General features: G+C 39.0%; 1 protein-coding gene across 4 annotated transcripts in view; it reads right to left on the bottom strand.

The window, feature by feature from the left end:
- Nucleotides 1-24060, bottom strand: part of MOB2 (MOB kinase activator 2) — a 110620-nt gene that overhangs the window by 51988 nt on the left and 34572 nt on the right. Inside the window, exon 1 of one of the 4 annotated variants that reach the window (XM_042038391.1) lies at nucleotides 23321-23370. The exons of 1 other annotated variant lie outside the window; for it this stretch is intronic. In XM_042038391.1, the coding sequence (XP_041894325.1) occupies nucleotides 23321-23355 (35 nt within the window). In that variant the 5' untranslated portion in view covers nucleotides 23356-23370. Of the gene's footprint in view, nucleotides 1-2032; nucleotides 3501-3545; nucleotides 3640-23320; nucleotides 23371-24060 lie in introns of those variants that run through there. 2 more of the 4 variants (XM_042038390.1, XM_042038392.1) reach the window with 2 other exon arrangements.

Genomic DNA, 24060 nt, shown 5'->3' with positions numbered 1-24060 from the left:
GCCCAGTCTGGGTGCAATTTTTACCTTGTAGACTGTTGGCCAGTATTCCCCATGCTATTGGGAGGGAAGTCAGCCAGTTGCCAGCTGTCCAACAGAGGTCTTCACTTCTACAACTGCACAATCTACTTACCACTGCAGCAAAGCCTTCCTGCAGAGGGCATGGCCACTGTGAAGGGATGCCACAAGGGCACAGTTCTGTCTGCACCACTACAAAGGTTATAGGAATGCACAGGCCTGTACATTATGAGCTAAAAGACACAAGCAGTTTAGATCACATGACCAAAGTTCAAGCTGCATATTTGTTTCGGGTGCGTTGAGGTCTTGTGAAATTCATGCTTGGATTTACACCCTTCCTTAAACTCAAGTCATTAGGAGAAAAAGAGGAAATAGATGTGTAGTAAACAATATTTGTTATTTGACACCCCAAGAGCCTGCAGAGACTTACACTGAGTATCACTAATTCCAAATGGTAAAGGGACAAGAGAAGACAAAAGAAGTAATAGCAATTGGAAAAAGTTGATGTTGAAATGATTACAGTGCCAGTGCATTTTTCAGTGTCACTGTGTCACAACACAGCACCGAGCAAATAAAGGAATATCTCCCAAGTGAAGGTGACCTTCAAAAGAGATCATTTATACAAAGAAACTTGGCAATGCAAAGAAATACAATCAGCATATGGCAGGATTGCACACAACAGCAAAGCTGACTTAACAACACAGTCAAAGGCATGCTGGCAGGTAAGATTTCTACCTCAGTCTCAGTGAGATAAAGTGGGTATTCTAACTCAGTGTCCTCTGATGAATCTCAGCACCAGATCCCTCGGTCTCCACAAGCCTGACCATTACCCACTTCAACAAGCAAGAGTAAACATGCTCAAGTCCAGTGAGATCTGCTCAAAGAATACCTGTTTCTATAAATCACTGTTTCTAAGTGAAACTCTGGATTTTAGTTGCATTTCCCATTTATGTTTGTGCAGTTCTTACACCAGTGTCAAGTGAGGTACAATGGAACAGTGACAAGCAAGGCAGGGGAGGCTTTTTGCTGGTATTAGGTTTGAACAGATCTTCAAGTATTTTAGCTCCCCTTGCAATCTCTCTCCCCCTTTATGAGTTTACAATCAGAGCCTGACCAAATCATACCCAATGAAAAAAACTACCATGATGACTTTTGCTACACTTCCTTGTTTACAACCCCCTTTTTTTCTTGTTTGGTTTTGGGTTTTTTTTGTTTTGTTTGTTTGTTTTTTATAAAAAAGTTTTCATGCACTGCACTGTAAAGAGTTATTACTGTGGGGGTAATAATACTGTATTACTCCCATGGTAACTATGTCCCCTGCATGTGCAGGTACGTGCTGCAGCAGCAGCTGTATCTGCCCTACAACACCCCACCCCAATGAGCTCCCCTCTCCTCAAGTGACCTGCACAACAGGGTGCCTCTCCACCTGACAAGTGGAACACGCTGTCCCAAACAAAAACCCTTGAAGATCAAAACAAGCTTTTCTGCTGACATGGCAAAAGTTTAGGCTAAACAGGAAAACATACTTGAAGCTCTTTTTCCATTACCTTGCATTATTAAACCATCTAGGCAAGAGATAAACATAAAAGGAATTTCTTTAATTAGATAAATTCACTCCTCAGCATCTGTTGTTTAATAAAGTGAAGCACATCAGCATATTAGAATCAGATAATATTGAAGTCTCCCACAAACTCACAGCTGAAGCTACTTTTTCATGCAAGCATTTGGGTGCCACTGGTTTTACTCACTGTAATACAACACTTCCAGTTAAATGTTTGCTGTAAAATGTAATGCCAGGTACATACTGGGCCACAACAAGTGAAATTCTTTAAAATGATTATGCATCATCTTGCAAGTCAGAACAAGGCAGAAAAGATGCACAGGGTGATCTTGCACAATATATTTCCCTGAAGTTCTATACCATGCATTTATTTTTAATAAAACTCAAATCAGTTAGATTGTGCTTCTTGTAACTAAAGTCTAAAAAAATTACTTTAACATAGGCAATATCCATTACCTTTTGCTCTTCAGCATCATTTCTTAATTGACTCTCTACGACAATCTCTCAAAGGTCAAAAACCTCTGCAAAAAAGCCAGGTTAATGAGAACATATTCTTAGCCTCTATCTACTACAATCCCACTAAGGGACAAATTCATTTTACAGCTTAAAACCAAACACTGTAAGATAGTAACTTTCAGTTATGTTTGATCTTGTATGCAGTCAGATAATGGCATTTTTATTACAGTCATTAAAAAATGTTAAGGATGTGCCAGGAAGATGTTAACACCCATCTACTTTGACATTAACAAAACCTAATCAAAACCAAATTTTAGAATTTTTAATACTCAAATTTAAACCTATTTTGGCAAAGCAAAGGAGCCTTCTAGGTGGCATTGTGCAAACCAGTGCAGGCAAAAACCAGTGCAGTCCAGTTGAACAACACTGCCGAAGTATTCACAATCCATCTGGGCTTCTCTCTGCCTCTCCTCCGCAGAGATTGCCACTCAGCTGCACCGTGGACCATGAGTTTAAAGCAACAAGGCACCGTAGGGTTAGTCTGCACACCTGTACTCTGAAGCACATCCAAAACACATCTGGGCTTTTCAGGAGCACAGCACTAAGGCAACTGCAGCACTTACCACAGCACTTACTCACGACAGAGGGTTAAAGCAGCTAAGTGAAGTGACACTCCAAGACTAACAACTTTCTTCGTTTGTCAAGTCACCTGCCAACTGCAAATAAACAGTTACCACTGCACAGTGGAAGTACAAGTCCTCTTCAGACCAGCTAAGCTGTGCTCAGGAATGAAACTTACATCATATGAAGACACACAAGAATCTGCTTTAATAAAAATCAAATGCATTATTAAAAAAAAAATTTCACCTGAAAATTCTCTTTTTTCAATTCTTATAAGATTCTTTGAACAGGGAATATTTAATTCGTTATTGTCTTTCCAGTTATGGTATATTCTCTGTTACTGAGAAGACGTAATAGCAATCAGAGAGAAATAAAATCAGTATTTTTAAAACCACAAAGCTGGTTAGGTAACTCAGAGTAGTAGTTTCAAGCGGTAAAAATTTAGACTAATTTTTCAGACTGGCTAAATTTAAAGTAATTTGTATTCCGTGTCAGGGAGCATCACGTTTAATGAGTTTAGCTCTTTTTTGTATCAAAAGCTGGAAAATAGAGTAATTGCCACAGGCACTCCTTTGGGAATCACGGAGTTCGTAATGTTTCAGTTCCTAATACTTCAAGGCTTTACTGAGCAAATCCACCTCATTTTAACATACAGACAGCTTTAACCTGTCCCCACCAAATGCACACACTATAAAAGCAAACCTAACAAGATGCAGAAGAAAACAAGCTAAATAAGCTGCACATTTCCTATGCTGTGATCTTCTGTTCTTTTCAAGACAAAAGACATGGCCAGTATTTCATGTACCCTGTCACTAGAAAGGAAAATAAAGGCTTCTGTTTTCATGTGGTTTTAATGATGAAGTTTCAAAAGAGGATGCAGGCTCTTTCTTACCTGTTCAGCGTGTATGACCCATTCCTCCTGAGTCTCATACTTGCAGATAAGAATCTTAGGAAAAAGTCCAGAACGAGGTGGTTTGTCCTCTGCAACACCAGAATACAGGCACCTGTTTGGAGGTTGTGCTTTTCGTTCACCAGGGGATCTCTTTCCTGTTTCTCTGAGTCATCAGTGGGGAACAATGTGAAACCACCACCAAAGCCACTGAGCAGGAAGCCCAGAGGAAACTGCCTGCAGCCAAACAGGAGTCTGGAGGTGTAAAATCTCCCCAATGTACCTCTCACAGAATCTTGGAGCTCACTAAGGAAAAGCAGCAAAAAACTCACAGAGAAGGAGTTTTTTTAGAAAATACCAAAGCTCTCCCTGCACGTGCAAGAATAAATTTTATAGAAAGCTGTAGTTTATCACTGAGCTGCTCTTCTTCTTTCAGGCTCTGAATAGCCTGAAAGCAGCTTCAGATCTATTCCCTCCTGCTCACCAGCCCTGCTGCAACTATTACTCAAGCACTACCCCCAGAGCACAAGGCAACTAAACAAGAAGCCCTAGATAACAAATACTCAGCCTTTTTTGTTTCGGGTTTTTTTCTTCTCCCTCCAGTATCAAGTTAGAAATTCCATGTGTGGAAAGAGACATACGATTAGTGGTTAAAAGGTGTATTTTCCTTGTAGTAGGTTTAAAACAGGCAGGTCTAAAGTCACGTTCAAATGCTGCAGGGAAAAATATCCTCTAGCAGTCCAGTGCTGGGCAGGCTGCCCTGCATAAATCACAGGATTGCACTGTCTCCGATGAGGCTGTTTTCCTCCCCTTTCTGTTCACCCTACCATTCCCTGATAGCTGTGAACCAACCAGCTGCACAGCTTAATGTCTGGTGAGTCTACCACACAAGGCAAAAATCACTCCAGGTAGCTGTTGATCATTTGCTGTCTGTGAGCAGATCAACACTGACTTAAGTAATAAATCACATGAAAAATATTTTTATCAATGGATGTTGAAATGACTGTCACTTGTGGCCTAGGTGAAGCTGCTTTAGGATAATGGGAAAACTGCACACTAGACAAATATAAAGATGAAATATTCACTACATAAAAAGACAGAAGCAATCAATCCCATAGAACTCTGGCCTGAGTAAAACATTATCCTTATTTAAATGGCTCAAATGTCTAAAGACAGTATGCTTGTCAAGCTGCATTTTCATTTTAATTTAACAGCTGTAGAAAACAAGCCTTTAAAAAAAGGAGAATTACTTTATTTCTTGGTAGGTGTAATCAAGAATACCTATGTAGGAACTATAGATCACAAATGTTGAGAGAAAAAGAGTTACACTGAATTACAGGCTGAAGAAATTAATGTGATCCTGTTGATAAAAGGCAATGAGACTGAGCTGTACTGCATCTGCAAGACAGAAATTCTCAACATCTATCAGGCCTAATCTGGACTACTGTGCTCAACCCATGGCACCCTAGTTGAAAGCAGATGTAGAATTAGCTGGAGCTCAGAGAGCATCAAGATTATCTATCCTACAGATGTGAAAACTGAGGGAGAAAAACAAGACAACACCTTCCAAGAATGTAGAACACTGCTATAAAGAAAAAGGAAACAAAATGTTCTTCCTGCTCTGTCCATCACAAAGGCATTTGAATTAAGCAACAAACACACCAAGTTAGTAGTATTTTGCTTGGTATGTGTGTGTATTTGGGTTTTAAGTACAGGAATAGATTACAGAGTCTGCAGGCCTTTGAGATGATCTTGCTCCAGAGCTGGGGACTGACTAGGTGACCTCCGCAGCTGTCTCTCATCCCTACCTTTCTATGATTTGCTCCCACTTCTAGCTGGTGAAAAAAATGAAAATCGTGCTGTGTAACCATGACACAAACTAGCTCACATCAAACCAGATTAGAGCATGCTTAAGAATTTCCTCCTCAAAATATGTTAAAGTGGCCAGGACTCCAAGGATGTCCAATACATTACCAGCACAGTGGTGGCAGTGCTCTGTTTTTATCGTATACATCATGGGAGACAATCATACTTCATGTTCTTCTCAGCTTTACAAAGATCCTGCCTATGTACTGGCTGGCACCAGGGCTTAATTCTTCCAGTTGCTATGGTCAGATCCTGCTGTCCCACAGAAGCTGGCCAAGATTCACTATGGCCATGGAAGAGCTAGAAGTCAGGTCCCTGCAGGCAGCTACATACCAGTACTCAGTAAAGCAGAGACACATTCTTGGAAGCTTATCAAAGTAAGCTAGGATGACTTATTTGGCTAAAAATTTAGAGAATTAAAAAATAAAGCTAATAAATATAAGATGTTAGGTAAAGATAATTTCGAAATGCTCTGCAAACCTATCTCAAGTGAAAACTTGTACTCAGTTTTCTTCTTGGAATACGAGATTTTAGAGAGGACATCTTAAATCCAGGCTCAGAGTAAAATCCAGGCTCCAGTATGTTTGCAGCTTTACTGGAAATAAAAGATACATCTGACAGTATAACTGAATCATACATGACACTGGGCTTTCTTTGGGTATCTACTAATTTACATTGGAGGTGCACCAGCAATATAGAACATGGGAGCTGTCATGAGGCGCTGTCTGAAAGCTATTACTTAACAGCACTTGACTACTATTCTAAACTGGAGAAGCAAATTTTTTGTAATTTGGAAAAAAAAAAAAAAAAAGCTGACCTTCCCACAGCTTTTTTAAAGCTCCTTCCTGGATACAAAATCTAAGTGATGTACCCATGGATTTTCAGAGCATTTTGTTTTCACTGGCTACCTAATATTTTTTTTAATAATTTCAGAATTCTGCTGCTGAAAGCAGCTGCTGGTTTTTTCCAAACTCTCCTTCTGCAGAAAGACATCAATTCCTTTTTCTTTCACTCCCCCGTGCTCTTTCAGGATTACAGCAGCACAAGGGTATGTGTTCCTTAACATCTCCATCTGAAAACTATTATAGGAAACCAGCAACTAAATATAAACTATCCAATCAGAGCCAGAGTCAGCCACATCGATGCTAGGATCCCAAAATGCTATCATGGACAAAAGACCTTACCACAGAAACACAGCTACAGCCTACTTGCCAACACAACTGCTTCAGAAACAATGAATTCCTGCTTCAGAGAAGTCTTCTGGAGAAATGTATTTTGTTAACAGAGATTAAAAAGCCCCTTATTTTTAGACAACATAAAGATGATAAACTCGCTGAATAGGCAACTCCATGGTGAGGCAATGTGCTGTAGACATTACCTCCTACGGTATTTTCAATTAGCTGCACCTAAAGAAATCCTCTTCTCCTCTCTCTCCCTACACATACTCATTCCAGAGACCATACACAAGCTGAATCATCCTTGCTGTGGAGAAGGCACATGGGAGAAGGGAAAACATCTTTATGTCTCCTTAAGATCCCTTCTGACAAATAAAGTGTTCTTACAGCCCACTTCTCTTTTATTCCCTTTCCCAAGCAGAATCCATAAACTTTAGCATGGATTTTTTGTTCACAGGCTAAACATTCATTCTATTACTGCTCCACTTCCAAGGGGAATTTCAACAGGACCATTTGGCCTAGTTATTCTGGACATTAGCTCAAAGAGCAGTTCTTTAGATAACATAAATTAGCATGGATGATTTACCATTTTCAACTGTGTCCCAGCTACTTTGAGCTTTGAAAACATCATTAAAGGATCTATTTCAATTACTATTAAATAAATTCCCATTTAATAAGGAAATGTACATGTTAAGTAAAAGGCTGGCTACAGAAGAGAATAGCCAGTCCTCCACTACTTGGACAGACTTACAGTACACCCAGAGCTTAATTATTCATCCAGGGGGAGCTTTGCATATGAATGAAACATCTTTCTACATCTAAAAAGAAATACTCACTAGCAACCTCAGTTCTCCACATCTGGTCAGGAAAGAGAGGAGACAGAGTGCCCATATGTACCCTATTTTTCTAGGGCCATGGTTTTCACAAGTGTTAAAAAGTTACTTCTACAGTGTATTTATCGTTATTTTATAGGCATATTGTTGATCCTCTGGTGTTTTTGAAAAATCTATTCGAATTTGTCTATTTGACTACTGAAGAAACAATTTACTCCCTTTCTCCTGGAAAATACCCACTAACCTAATGCTTAACCTCGTTTTCTACTGTCTTGCATCATAACTTGCATTTAAGGACTGTCCAAGTTAATTCCCAAGATAATCAATAAAATACTTAACTGTTAAAAGAAACAAATTTGAGGCTGCTTTTCTGGTCTGATTATACACTTACAGCACTGCACCAAACAGCCAGGTTCACTTTACTTCTACCAAACTACTTAGATAATTCAGGCTTAATTTAAACACTGATATTAGAAAAACAAAAATCTTACACATCACTATCAATTATTGCTTGATAGGGAATGAAAAAGTAAAAGAGGAGAAGGAGAACAGGAAAACTGACTCTAAGACATAGACGTAAATGTTATCCCCAAATTCTTCTAATTCATTTGGCACTTGAAGATAGTGCTTTCTCAGCTTCAGAGCTGAAGGGATTTCTTTGCCAAACTTGTTAAGAAATCCCATTTCAGTGGGGATTTTGGCTTAGTATTGAAAAGAAAGAAAAACAGTCCTGTGTGGCGACACTATGATGGTCAATATACAAATGAAAGCCATAACACATTTCCTATATCCAAACAGAAAGACGTAACAGGGGCAAGTCTTTGATCTGCTTTTTAGAAGATTTTTGGTTTGGTTCTTCCAATGAATGTAACAGGCAGTCCTGATTTAAAGCAAAAATGCCAGCAGCACTGAAAGGGTTATTGCAAGCTGTTTGTAATAAGCAACCCAGGACAGTGTTGGAGAAAGTTACAGAACTGTAATAACAGAACAGCAATCTGCCTGGAAACGGAAAAGGGTGGGTGAGCAGTTTCTACCGGACCAGGGCAAAAGCCAGGGTTTATAAATTTAGAAAAAAAATACACACCCACACAAAACATTAAGTAAGAGGATAGGGGACAAGTGGGGAAAAAAAAGAAAGGAAAAAACCACACACACCATTTTACAAGGTCTTTATATAAATTTTGCCTAATCATTCTTAATGGACATCTGCCCGTGGCTTAATACAGGAAAGACCAAGCTTTCAGCATGTGCCAAACTGTCTGAAACACAAACCTCTGGCACACTGCCTGCTTTGATCCCCCACTTGGGGCAGTTTCCTGGAGATAGGTTTGGAGAAAATGAACACAGACACGTTGCTCTTTGCAAAGGTCGTCCAAAAGAGTTAACGTAATGTAAAGTTTGGTACTGGACTTCACAGTACTCAAGTGCATTCTTTTCAACTTATTTTAAATTATTTTTAGGTTTTAAAAATGGAAGCAGATGGACAGACTCCAGTAATTAATTTTGGTGTTAGAGAGTGGTCCTTACACAGGGTTAACAAAACTACTGCAGCAAAAGAAATGCTTCAGTGGGAGGTGAAGGCTGCCCTGATTCACACAGATGGGCGAAGGCACAACAGGTATTTATAGAACTCTAGCAAAGGGCTGTAGAGCATGAAGACCCCCATTCAGATCAGCCCCCAAAACTCTGACCATCTCAAAGGAAGGCTCATAAAGTAACACAAAAAATAGTAAGAGAAGATTGATGTTCTTGGCAAGAGCAGTGAGCAGGTAATTTAGAGCAGGCACTGCCCCTTCAGCCCAAGAACAGGAAAGAACTGTATGAGTTACCAACATGCTCCACCCAACCAGTCCCAGTCGGTATAAAAGTCTCTGCTGCAAAATTTAGCTAGTGATACAATCCAGGAGAAGTCTGGAAGTACCACAGAGGGAGAACAGGAGAGATATTTCTGAGAAAGAGACTTTAGCTAAAATTAAACATGATCGGGCACATACAACTCCTTGAAGCCTACAAAAACAAGCAGGAAGAAAAACAGTCAAGTTTTTGATGGCACAACTGGCTTCTTTCCTTTTTTTTTTTAATTCAGCCAAGTGGTCTTATACTAAGGTGCTAAAAGCTACAAGCAGTTTTTCAACTAAAGAAACAGTTTAAAACTAGATTGGTTTTGTTAATAATTAAACAGTACCCAGATTCCAATACAAAAACCTCATATCCAACATGTAAAACTTTTATAGAAAGCCCTTAAAAAAGGAAAGGAGGAAAGTTCTTTAAATACTAAAAAGAGGCTGTAATTTTGGTTGAATACAGAACAAATCATTAAAAACAAGAGGTATCAGGAAATACAACTGGAAAAAACCAACACATACAAGTTTTATAAAACAGATCACATGCCATATATAGGTGAGCACAACAGCTATACAGTAACTATGTGCTCAGCTACTGTAATATTTTAAATTTGTAACAAATGAAAAGTGTCAGGCCCTCACTCTGAACCTCCTTTTAAACTTGATTATGAGCTTGGTCTTGCACATCCTTCCCAGTGTCCTCAAAGATTCATTCATCTCTTCCACTACCAGCCTTGCTATTGCACAGACGCACTGAAGGGACTCTGGAATGCTCCTCTCACAAGAGGGTAAAGAAAATTTACTTCAATCCCAAATTCAGACTGCTGATACAGATTCTTATTGCCAAGTATAATAAATTACAGAGAATTATTTATTCAAGGAATTTAACATTTGCACCTGTAAATGAGGACAAATCTGGCAGCCAATAAGTTGTTAGTTTGCAGCTCCTAATTCAGATGGGTCTGAAAGCCCTGTGCAAAAGTAAGCAAAAATGCTTACTTGCTAAGGGGCACACTGATGAACTCTCTGCACTTCAGTATCCAGTACAAATCTCAACTTCTGCATCCATGGAATATGGCTGGTTTTGACCTAAGGAATTATGTGTGGGAAATGGGGCATGGGAGTACTGGGGGTGGGACACCAAAGATTAGTAACAAAAAAATGTAAAACCAACACACACATTACAGGAAAACAACTACAATCGGAAGCTTTAAGCTAATCTATCAGTTTTTGACTGGCATGAAAAGAGGACAAAAGTGGAAAATTGAGTATATCAGGAATAAATTCTGATCGTAAAAAAATATCATCCTGCATTTGTAGAGTCACTTATCAGACATCCTTTATGCTTTAGCTTCACAGAAAAGCAAATTGACTGTCTCAAAAGAAATAAATACGAGATTATTTTTGCAGGTTATTCTGTACTTCAAGTTATTGGACATAATGAAACAGTTTCTCTGAAATTAAGTGCAAAGTGAAAAATACTTTGTGTGTCAAGGCAAAGGCAGCAACACAAATCATTTTAACACTGGCTTTTTTTAGGTGATCCTAGTAAAGCCCTTGCCAAATTTGACTTCAGCTGCTGTTATTCACATTTTTGCTAGATCCTAAATGTTCAACAAAAAGTCTTTGTAGACAAATCCTAGGCATAAGCCCAGTCATCCATCCTTCAAAGAAAGACAAGAATACTTCACCCCAGTCAGAGTCTGGACCTCATATTTGAGAGCATCAGAACATTAACATTTACATAGCACTTTTGGAAATATTAACAGCAATTCGGAAAAAGCGCTCAATCCCTGTAACCTGTGTCAGTGATTGTTACAATCATTACAGTGGAAAGACCCAGGAGGAAATGGCTATAAAGTGAAGCAGATAAAAGGAAACTACTTGGAAACAGAATCAGAAAGTCAGTGCTGTTTCTGTCTGTCCCCATTACTGAGGATAACTGAGACAACACAGGGCACCATCCACGTGGTGCCTTTTCATTGTGTTTGCTCAGGCACAGCAGAGAATGTGAAGTAAAACTCTACTGGACTTTCAAGATCAGAGAGCTGGTAGCTATAAAATACTCCCTGATACTTAAACAATTTAAGGCCAGGAACAAAAAATCTGCTACATCCACCAGTTGGCATCTTCCACTTTGGTATCCCTTTTCCCAAAGCGTACAGCAGCAATAACAACACTTTGGGAAACACTTGGGCAGTCAAAGTACAGAGTCTAGGGTTTAGTGGGATGAAGTAACTAATACAAAGCCAAACATCAAATAAAAGAATAATGTAGTTTAGAAATCCTCAACTCTCAATTCAAACCTCAGTGCCTAGGCCTCCTGCCTTTCAAAACACCTCTTACCTGAGAGAAGCTGCATTTGAGTTCCCAATAACTGCCCTTCATTCCATCATCTGGGCACACACATACCTTCTCTACAGATTTTTGCTGAACATGGAGCTCAGCTCTCAAGGCAGTATGGTAGACAAAGCCTAACAGATTCTTACTTTATATGCTACCATTCTCAAGTGAAAAAAAAATACAAAAAAAAAATTGTATACCCACCACTAAATTTCATACACACTTTGCACAACTGCTGCCTGGCCACACTTCTGTTTTTACAGACTTCCACTGGCAGAGTAGTCCCTCGAGCTTGCATAATGGGAAAACCTACAATGCAAAGCAATCCCTAACTCCTCAGTGACACAATGTATCCCATCCCTGTACGCAGTCTTATATCATAAAAGCATTTTGCCTAGAAAGCTGATCTTAAACGCCTTCAGAGACATGGCAATATACTTCTTCAGTAGCAACAGATGATCTGAGGGGAACAAAGCAAACCTTGGGAATGAAACATCTTCCTCCTGGCAAAAGATGGAGTAATTTAACATTAAAAACAGAATTCCCTAGCTGCCACTGGAATTCTTACCCTTTTAATGTGCCATTACCTAGAAAAAGGGCAACTTAAGGGGAGTGAGTAATGTTGAAGACCCCAGGTTAGATGAGAACCAGTTTTGGCTGCAAATCAAGGAGTGACTCAGTTTAAATTTTAAAAACTAACTGCCAAGTTAATGAAGTCAAAAAAACTTCGTATGACAGGTTAGAGTTGCCTGAAAGCCACCACGTACTTCAATTTTTAACATCCTTTCATTTGAAAGGTTCTTGAGTGTTCCTGGAAGATTTTTAACCATCATCAGTTTAGGCCCACATGCGAATATGATGGTCAAATACCATTTTTTCTTCAAGCATGACTAAGGGTACACATCTCATAGCCCACTCTTTCCCCACAAAAAAATCTTGTCCGCCTACATATCTTAATTAAGACTGCATTTTTGTTATGCTTCCCTTCTTTATGGATTCCATTTTTACTTCTTCCAGGATTTAAAAGGAATACTAAGAGTAGAGTCATCGGCTTTAATCTTTCTACTTCTATCTACCCATCTATTTCCTTTAGAACACTGCTTCATTAACTGAAGTGGGTGAAACACAGACATGACAGTGACAGAGGCTGGGACCTTATTTTCAAGAGGAGATTGGGTACCTGCTTGAGCCATGTCTTCTACACATGTAAAATAGAATTCTTACTATAGAATTTTAAGTTACGCCCCAGGGATTCTACCTAAATCTTGGATGTTTAAACACATTGTTTAGGGTCACAATCGCTGAGTTGCTAGTTTGCATTCATGATTCAGGAGAATTAATTTCAAAATCAACCATTAAACCCACCCTAAAGACAATTTTTAATTCCCATCAGATGGGCAAAAGAGAGGCTGTACAGCAGATTGAGAAGGGTGATTTTCCTGACATGCTATTCTGTAACATCTACTATTTATCTAATGTCTTATTGTTGCTGTTGTTGTTGACTTCCTTATTTTGCTTGGATTTTTAGTGCAAGTTCATGTAATTTTCCTTAAAGTCACTAAGATACAGTAATCAAAGCATTCTTGCCCGCAGTGCTGTGAACAGGAGCAAGCAAAAACTACATTAATTAGCATGCAATTTTCAAAGGTCAATTACCACATCATTAGCCAGGCCATTTACATCTCTGCAATGTGGAGCATTCTCCAGCTTTAGACAGCAGAACGGGACAAAAGGGATTAAATTGCTTAGGGTCAAATAGTACAGTGAGTTGATGAGTAGGAGTTTAAACTCCAGGAGCTTGAGTAGCTCATAATGGGCCATTTTCACACTATGCCCTCGTCCTGCTGACACCGTCTTCTATCAGATGTGTAAAGACACAGAGCAAGCCCATCTACCAGGAAATGTTAACATCCACTTAACACTGAGTAAATTTCATTTCTTTACTTTAACAAAACAAAAAACAAAGGACCAATTAGCAAAAAACGCCTGGCTGCATGTTTTACTTTTAATAAAACCAAAGAATAATCAGTACCTATAACCATCTTGTCTAGAAGCAAAATAAAAAAAAAAAACCAAAACAAACAAATCAAGACACAGTACAGGTTGTCCTAAAATTTTAGGACAATTTTAAATTTTTTTATTGTCTAATTCAATAAGGAAAACTTTTAAAAGTAAATAGAGCAACTTTTTAAGGGATATGACTAGGGCGACAAATAAGGATTTTTTCCCCCGCCCCTGGATTTTAGATATGTACTGCACAGTACATACCCAAAAAGATGTACAAGCCAAGTTTCAAAACCCAGCAGTCCAAGACTGCAGGCCTGCTGCACACACAGACTGTACAGGCACAGTTTCAGTGCAGGACACAGGCACCTTTACAATGGCATTTGCTCTGCTAGCCCAGACAAGCAAGCCAGGCAAAGACTGCTGGGTTCAGCTCCAGGTGAGGATAGAAGGAAACCTCTAATAACTGGAATTCTTTCTCCCTCCAGCAGAGCTGGCATTTCTTCCCCTACCTATCCAGCTTTCTCCTTATCTATAATTTGCAGCCATACTCACTCTATGATTGTATTTAACCTTTATATTAAACTCTCTTTCACATCAAACACCAGCACAGGGTCCTTCAGTTTCTCAGGTGCCCGCCTGACAACTGAAAGGGCCTATAAAGAAATGGTAGAAAGCAAACTTAACCTTGCATGGCTTCTCCAGCTTTGACCTGCCCTTCACTCCAGCCTGCAACCCCCATCTCTTTTCTCCAGATACTCCAAACATTAAGAAAAATCTTCATTGTGCTTTAACTCTACACATCATTACTTGTCAACTTGCATACAAACCCCCTTTCTTGTTTTAAAATTTGGGATATATCATAATTCACAAAAACATTCCTATTTTTTCCTTCTGACAGCTAATTCAATGAAAAATTATAGTCCATTGATATATAACACCAGACTCTCCATCCTAGAACAATAATGGATTATCTGCTTGTTTTAGGAACAAAAAAAACCTGACTACATTGATAAAAAATAAGATAAAGCTCAGCTTGGAGCAGTGAAAGTTAGAAATGGTTATTACAATACTTCTGCTGTTAACCTTTAAAAATGCAACCATTTGACGTCTGAGTGAAGAAAAGCTTTATTCTTCCTAAGTGGTAAAAAACCCGAGGCTCTTCAGTTTTCTATGAAGCATTACTAGTCTTGGTACTATACCAGACATAACAGTTCATATAAAGCTTTGTTGCAGGCTGTCAGCATCTTATTTCATTTTGTTGGGTTTAACAGCATTTCTTTTTCCTCAAACACTGCAGTTCTGTAAGAATATACACATCAAATAATTAGGATCATCATGTGAGATGCCTTATCTTTATCTGAAGATGCCAGTGCCAAATAAATTATTATGGAGGTACCTGCAAAACACTCTAAATCCAGAGTCAGAGTCCTTGTCTCACCCCTTTTATCCTTTCTGCTCCTTACAGTTCCCCCATCTCCTAAAGAGCAGTTGATATTTTAGACTCATGACCTGGCTTAGGAAACAGCACTGCAACACTTGAATATTGCTAACACAAGTCACCATTTTTATTAACTTACTGACCAAAATAATTCCAAGTCTACATACTACAAGGTTTTCCCACACATACACACATTAGTATCAGGCTTGCTGTCAAGGCCATCTTTTCATTCTTTTTCACTCCCAGTTCACATATTTTGGTGCAATCACACAAACCCCAGTTAGTTCCTTTCTGTGGGACCAGCAACTCTGCTACTGCAGAGATTCCATGACAACATAGAGACAGTTCATACTGCAGGTCAGGCATAAAGCAGTAATGTGCTATACAGAAAGCACATGCATTGTGTGCTTGCATTAATACTTTTATATAAAATTCCACCTTTTATCTGCAGGAATTCTATTAAAAGTCCATCATTGTACTCCCCAAAAACTCTTATGACAAATTTGACAAACCCCACAAAAGCGCAGCAGCAAGTGCTTGAAGAGGAAAAGTGAGTGCAGTAAGTTTTGACTAAGCATATTAGAAACAATTACATGTCAATCTTTACGCTGTGTTTTGTCCTTCTTTATAGAAAAGTCAGTTTTAAAAGTCTTTTCTTTATTTTTCCTTGTGAAACAAAGGTGAAAAAAAACTGCCATGAATGCAGCAAGCTTCTTGAGAAGACAGGAGATTTTTTTTTTTTTTCTTTTGGCCTGGCTCAAAATTACATTAATCACTTGTGTGCTCTTTCCTCATATCCAAAGAAATATCTGCCCTATCCATTTTGTTATACTGCACTATGCTACAATTACACATATACCACAATCCAAGAAAGGTTGTAACATTTCCAAAATTGCTGCAGAAGTGTCCAGCAGCAACCTAAAAATCACAGGATTTACAACAAGACGAGATACGCGTAACAGAAAACTCTTCCAGCAAAGAATCAGCAATGGCAATGACTCATGTAAACACGGACAATCTACTGAAATTTCTTTTCTGGCAAGCTGCTGCTCTAAGGAAGGACTAATGACATTTGGGAAAAAGTTTGCAAATGAAAAGAACATGCCACACGGCTCTTAAACTTAGCAAAGAATCCAGTTTACCCCTATTCAATACTAAGACATTTAAGGAGGCAGGATTTTTTTTTCCCCCCAAACAATCATATGAAAAGTAATGAGCTGGCACAGAGATCATGCTATCCACTACTCATTATTTTTATCAAGAACAAGAAGCATTTAAACCTATACATTGGTATTTCACTTTGCAACACTGTGCAGCTCTACTCTGTGCTATGGAGTTGGAAACACATCCTGCAGCTGGAGAACAACATAACCTAAGCACAGAAAGCCTGCACTCCCCCTAATTACAGATTCAAATGGTGGCTGTGTGTGGAGCCTCTGGAATAATTACAGTCCTTACTGGTACACTCTGAGGGATGATATATTGAGTAATTTAGAGGGAAACAAAACTAGGATAAACCTTTTAGCAGTAAAGATACTGCTGTGGAAGGATCTACTTTTTCCATTACGAGAAGTTTATAATATTCATCTGGTTTTCAAATGCAGAGGTATTAATCAACATGTAAATTAGAATTTCTAGAGTAAGATTTGTCTGACAGGCTTTTATTTGCTGAACAAGTACTGCGAGGAACCTGAAAATTACTGTTACTGCATTGACATGATTCTCATTCCAAACCCGCATCTTCTACTCTTAGGTCTCATGCTGTAATTGCCCCATTAATTTTCAATCAAATCATAAACTACCTGTGGTGATCTCACCAAGAAGGCTGCCAGCACATGTAGCTGATTAAACAATTGCTCTGGAAACTTCCTCTCTTACCCAGAAAAAGACTTTCAGTTACAGCTCAGTTCTAGCAGGCCAGTGAGTGCTGACACTTGATGCACACTTCACTGCCAAAGTCAGTAATAAGAAATGTACCACCACCTTCACAGGGGATACACAGTAAATATTTGAGGACACGCTCATTTTTCCTTTTCATTTTTCAGAAGTATTAAGTGAAGGAAAATTGCTCAGTTATGCACAGAGTGTAACTTTCTCTGGCAGCAGTGCCTGGGCCTCCTAAGAACATCCTCTAGAAGCTAATGGCCCTGAAATCTCGTGAAGAGATGTTTATTGTGTGCATTGAAAAGCTCAGTAATAGGAAGGAGCTGCTTCCACGACCACATTCTTTGAAAATGAAAACTTACATCGTTTCAACTTAATACTCAGAGGCCAGCACACAAAGCAAAAACCATCCACAGTTATCTGGCTGGTTACCCTTAAAACTGCAAAGCAGGTGATGCAAAGAATTCTCACTCTAAGGTTTCTCTAGAGGTTTAAGAGGCTCTTACAGGAGGGAAAAGATGGGTGATATGACTAGCTGACATTTCCATTCTGAGAAGAATACAAAGGCTGTGCCACCCTGATAACTCAGAAAGGAATAACATTATTCTCCAGTATTATAACACTTATTAAAGCACACTAAAGGAATAAAATATCGTAGCTTACTGACTTTGCTACATGAGAAAATTCAGGAGAACATTGCTCACTCATTAACATCATCTAACCTGACTGCAACAGACCCCACCAAAAACTAGGCTGAAGCAACATACAGCTTCATGACAACACCAAGATCAAATTTCTGAGTGGCTGGCACCACTTTATCTTTCTATAAACCTGTCCAATTTCAAAGTCCCTATTATGCCAAGGGCTACAAATTTAAGTGACCCTTTCTACAAGGGAAAGGGATCCAAATCACTCAGATGAACTCCTGCAACAAACAGCTAAGATGCCCTCAAGTACATAAAGCAGTAAATGGAGGGATATTCAGGGCTTGAAGGAAAAGCTGTGCACCTTCTAATGCAGCACAGCAGCTCTCCTTATCTGCCCCTCACCCTTACCGGCACCGTGACCCCCAGAGCGGCTCCCCTCCTCCAACCCTCCTAGTCTCAGACACTTCCTGTCTCCAGTGGCATTTATTTTCAGCCCTCGAGATTCCTTTCTATACGTTCCAGGAACCCTCTAGCCATCCCTCTGTCCAGATGGCAGACTACAGATGAAGGGAACAGGGTCTTGGAGAGTCTTTTCTTGGCCTGCTTCTCGGCAGCCTGCTGGAACTCGGAGGCAGGCTGAGTCTTGCACAGACAAGGCTCTGTTGCGCTGCAAAAGCCCTTCAATCCCTCTCCACAGTTTTCCTCAATGCCCTCTTTGTCTTCAGACAAATTTGTCTTAAACCTTTTAACGGCCTCTGCTTTCCAGGGGCATACTTTATACAATCTACTCCCTACAAAGCTGCAGAAAGCTAATAAAAGGGCAAAGGGAAAGGGGTCTGAACAGACAACCAGAGCCTCAGTTTTTACTACAAAGCAGATGTTACTTTGACAAGCAGATGCAGAAGAAAAAGGTAGATGATAGGTCTGAGTCCTGTTGATCCCTGTCATCTGCAGGAGATTTTCTGAAATGTGACAGAAACACAAGTTTATTACTCAATTTCATTAGGGATCATCACCCTACAATGAACTATTTTCAAACTCTGACTCTCCCAGATCACTAGTCCTTATCTCTGAGACAACAGAACCAGATTATTCTGTAATCACAAAGACCAACAGATAATCTCTCACCAACATTATACATTCATGTACAAGCTTCAGAGAATGATTGACATCCCTTATTTGAGAAACTAAAAATTTTACCAAAATAAGAAGAAATTTTAAAACCCTTTTCTTTTTGTTTCCAAGTGAAGCTCCACTGAACAACACTTTCGTAAGTTTTAGTAAGATCTGTTCACAACGCCTTTAACTCTATTCATATCAAAAGCTATGACAATACTTGATTTATTATATATGTAATGAAACAATATTTCCAAGAGCCAAGAGAGTTTAAATCTGAAATAAAGCTGTATGCTTCAGAGTAGAATACATTTAGGCATAAACAATTCTAAAATCAAATGCAGTAAGCAAAGACAGTTCCTCATTTAAAGACTGGAGCTGTCAGGAAGGCTCTAATGTAGCTCTTGGCTAGAAAGATTACTTTAGGAAATGAACTGCAAGAGAAAGAACAAATTGTAGAACTTGAGTAAAACCCAGCAGGGGTAGGAAAGGAGAAGTTACAGACAAACTGACACAGCACAAAAAATTTCCCAATTTCAGATAGGGCCTTAAAAATCCAGAAAGGAAAAGAACACAACAGTGCAGTGGTGGGAAAAATTAGGCAAAACATGTCTTTGTCGTTTGAAGGTCAATACAAAAACATATCTTCCTTGAGGGAAGAAGCAACACAGTCTAGAGGCACTGCAGTGCCATTATCACACCGGCATTTTTCAGTCTAATTCTTGTTCTTTACCACTGATTTTAGAATCTAGTTGTCCATGTCCTTCTATTGCTTTCATCATTTGCATGTCATAATACTGCCTTTAAGATATTTCTTTAGTCTCATTTGGACCAGAAAATAAAAAACTCATACAAAAAACTATCCTGAAGAAAATTCACCACTCCTTTATAGGACACTCTGAAAACAAAATCCTATAAATAAGCTGTATGAGTTACCCTGGCTAGATTTTTATCACATATACTATGTTTTTATTTTTCTTAGTATTTGTACATTATTAGAAAACAATCTTTTTCAGAGACACGCATAAAAATTTTATATGTAATCTCAAAATAGTTCAAATCCTTTTCAGATAACTCCTTTCATTTAAGAGGTGTGATCTGTTTGCTTGTTAGGATAATATACTAACTGCATGATAATATCCACAGCTCCTCCCACAAACATTTAGGATTGTCTCATTGAGAATTATCTGCTCCTATAAAATATCCACTGTGTGATTTACAGTCATTTACTGTGTAATAGGTGTAGCTGATGAACTGGTTTTAAGTTCCTGTTTCACCTCTTCCCTTCTTTAGTTCCTCAACAGATTAAAAAAGGTGCAGCTTCATCAGAAATTATTTGATTCAAATATATACATTCAAAATCAATGGTTGGCTAGCACCTAATTACGTATCACCTAATTCTATCAACTTAAAATCTGACCTAGAAATTATGAAATTTAAAACTGAAATCAGTTACCAACTACCTACAAACCTTACCTAATACGAGCGACATAAAACAAACTGGTGGAACGGACCAGGTACGAAACTCATAGAAAATTAAGTCCATCAGCTGTAGAGTCAATGCAACATAAGAGGACACAGTAAACCACTCCCATTATGATCCAAGGCTCCCATCCCCTTGCCACTGGGAAGATGGATTCTTTTTATTTAAGTCAGTGGTTTATTAACCAGACACTGGGACGAAAGCTGGACTTGTAACCCAGCTGAGGGTGGTTCACAGACTGGAACAAAATCCAGCGAGTGCAGTGTCACATTTGGCCTCTGATCTGAAGCCTGACACCCTGAAGGGTGTCATCTGATGACACCCTTGCTGTGAGCTTTCATACCAACCTTTCCCTAGTTGACTCTCCAGCCAGCATGTGTCTAGAAAACTTTATAGAAGAATAAGAGTGTGGAATGGAAAAAAAAAAAAACCAAACACCTTCTAAAACTCATACAATTAGTCATGCTTTAAAGAAAACCTAGAAAAAAACCCAGAATTTAAATACCCAGAGAAGGCCAAGGGAGCTAAGTGACTGAGGGAAAGTAGAGAAGCCAATGACTGCCCTGACACCTGGACAGACACTCAGCCACCAGGATACACCCACAGAGCAAAAGAACAAATACAAGTGAACACGTTGTGATTAATGGAGATGATGACTGCTTTAGCTGTAAATTCTACATGTTGTGGCTTTTAAAATAGGATGAGAAGTGCACACACCTGGTCCAGCAGTTAAAGCCAAGCTGTAACAGCCCTAGGGGCAACTAAATGGACAGATAATTTTGCACTATGTTTGGCAAGACAGTGGGAAATAAGAGGTTGCTGCCTTAGAACTCAAGCATTACTTCCACATCCCTGTTTTCAATTCTGTTTTTAAAGTTAAGATCAGTCTAGCATTTAAGGTGCAATGACCATTCTCCTTGCATCTCAGCATCTTGGAACTCAGCACAAGAAACTCCAAAAGACTGCAGGAAGAGCAGGAACAAAAGGCTAACATTTATATTGCTGATCTCTCCATTTTATGAGCATCTAGGTCTACCAGTGTCATGAAAATAATGCAAGATAATCATACAGAAGATGAGACACCAACCCTATGGACTAGTAAACTTGAAAAAAAGAGATGCTGAAGCCACAGGCAATTTTATTATAGCATCTATCTTCCCAGTAATGGTATTTTCCACTATCACCCTTCCCTCTTTGTAAGCTGCAAAGGGATTTCTCACACTGATTATAAGCTAAATAAATGGCTACACAGCATTTCTTTCATATTCTGTACTGAAAATAGGACTTACACTGAAAATGGACCATAAGGGAATCCAGCTAAACAGTCAACAACTGCCTATGCCATTCTCCAAGGGTTAGGCTACACTTAGACCCTTTTCCATGTGTATTCTCTGGTTTAGGTTGCTATTTGATAGCTCTATACCAAAGTTCTTTTAAATAAAGCAACAATGATCTTTTGGCTAATAAGTGCTAAGAAAATCTTTGCTCTCAGACAGCTGTATCTTGTTACCAACACAGCAATGCCTCTGAACTGTCTGCTTGGGGTGGTTTTGTCAGTAGAGCATTGGCCTGTGTAATATATAAAAATCTAAGTATTTACCCCTAGTAAATATACCCTCAATATCCTTGGCTTTATTAACTCCATTCACCCTGGCACTCCCTGTCAAAATCACCATTTCTTTGAATGGGAAATGAGTAATCCTTTATCCAGCTCCACAGACAGCCATTGGAGTTTAGAACTGACTGCTATGGAATCACTCATTGTTACAAAACTATGGATTATGCAAAAGCTTGCATCCACAGTCTTTTTAAGTGATTGATACTGCTGTAGTTTTCAGAAAAGAAAGGTATTTTCTGCTATTGCTGATAAAGAGAATGGGTGGAGTACTCAGAATCCTCAGAAACTGGACAACTACACTGGCAGAAGCAGCATGAGAGAAGGGGAAGAATTCCTGCCCATGCAACATGCCAAATAACATGTGAGAAAAAAAATCTCCATGATTTCAAGCTCACTCCACCACCCTACTCATATTACTTCATTTTTCTGCAAGTCAAATGTCCTTTCTGAGGTTGTGGCTCAGAAATGTAACTTAACATTGTATTACAGAGACGGGCTCTTCAAACTGCCAAAGCAGTCCCCCACATCTTCCATATCAACATCTGTATTTACTCAGCTAGTGTCAAACTGGTACTAGAACATAATGAATGACAAGGATACCTGGAAAAAAAAATACAGTGGAACCCAGAGAAAATTACATTTTAGACAGTTTTTAGTGTGTCCAGACTGTGATAGCATCTGAGGAAAACTGAAGATTAAAAATTTGGCTCTGCCACAGATCCAGCAAGATGCAGAAGCATTACAGACTGGCTCAGGCACCAGTCTACACGAAGTCTAGAAATCAGGTGCACTCAGTCTGTCCAGAGAGGCTCTTAACTCATTGCAATTTGGCATAAAGCACACCTGCCTTTTAGTGCATTTGCCATATGCTATTTTCTGTGCCTAAAACTGGAGAGGACCATCAGATGGGGCTGTAGTAATGTTAGATAGGGAGAAAGTGGATTCCTGATATGCAATCTCTGTACGAAGTTCTTACCAGTCCTACTTCTTAATCTAGGGAGACTCCTGAAACACAGATTTAAAAATCATAGCCAATTTCTCATCTTGTGCATACACCACCTGCAAAGCATGAAAGAAACAACATGATTTAAATTGAAAAAATGTTTCACAACTTCAGCTGCAACTCAAGTCAAGCACAGAGTGACAAAACAGACTCTGCAGGGTACTAATAGTCTCTTGGTCTAAACACATTGAGGGCAACATAGGAGTTTACTGAAGAAAGATGGAAACAGCACTTGTAATGAGTGTTCAGTAAACTTCTCCTATCCTCAGGTTTTGTTTCATGCAAAGAGACGTGGCAAAAATAGATTACTAACATTTGTTATCATCAGAAAAGGCTAACTTGAGGTAGAAAAGCTGGACAGGAAAGACACTCAGGATTTTGGTTTTCTCTCTCCCTGCTGCTATTCCTTCACCTAGTCCTCCTTCCCCTTCTTCAGCTAAACTCCTTCCCAGCTTCTGTATGCACAGTACCAGCTCATGTCCACACACGTCTGTGCTAGTTAATGTATAAAATGGCCTTACCAGCAGCAGCGCAGCGAGCAGATGATGAATTCCATTCCAACAAAATCAACAGCAGGGGATTTCCGACAAGATGGCAATAGAGTAAAACACAGTTCAGATACTCAAAGAAACATGGGAAGCCCAAGATAATGGATTACTGAAACACAGCCTGAAATACCAGTAGCATTTTTCCAGAATTCAGCAAGATGAAACTTCTGGGAGGCAGAGTGAAAAACAGAAAAAGGTGCTCTTCTAGAGAACAGGCATACATAGCTCACTCTTGAAAAGACAGCTGCACAAAAGAAATAGGCTTTCTGCCTTTTCTTAATCTATCAGAATAGCTGTTATCTAGAGTTTCCTCCTCTTATTTCAGGGTAGGACTGTTCAAAACAAAAAAAAACCCCTCCTCCTGACAAATGAAGAGTTAGCAACTATTTTGATAATGCTTTTCTCTATCTAGTTCTGCCTGCCTTTCAAGTCAGTTTGGAAGCAAACAAACAGTAATACCAAAATAATAAATAAGTAATGAGAACTATTTTTTCCAATCCTTCCTTTTCTCTTTCACAACATTAATTCCAGTGACTCAGACATATTACAGTCCAAAATATCTGTTGAGTCTGTGCTTTTTTCTAAAACTTACTCTCTTTCTTGAAGTGTTGAAACAGTCGGTTTATACCTGTTTTATAAGATTTCATGAACTCTATTCATCTTTCTGCTTATTAGTCAAGAGGGAAAAATTCCCAGCCACAGAGCCTTAAAGC

Source organism: Corvus kubaryi, unplaced genomic scaffold, assembly GCF_017639235.1.
Source record: "Corvus kubaryi isolate FWS band 111438036 unplaced genomic scaffold, C.kubaryi_AGA036_p1.0 37392, whole genome shotgun sequence".
Lineage (NCBI taxonomy): Eukaryota > Metazoa > Chordata > Aves > Passeriformes > Corvidae > Corvus > Corvus kubaryi.
This window is presented reverse-complemented; position numbering and strand designations above follow the sequence as displayed.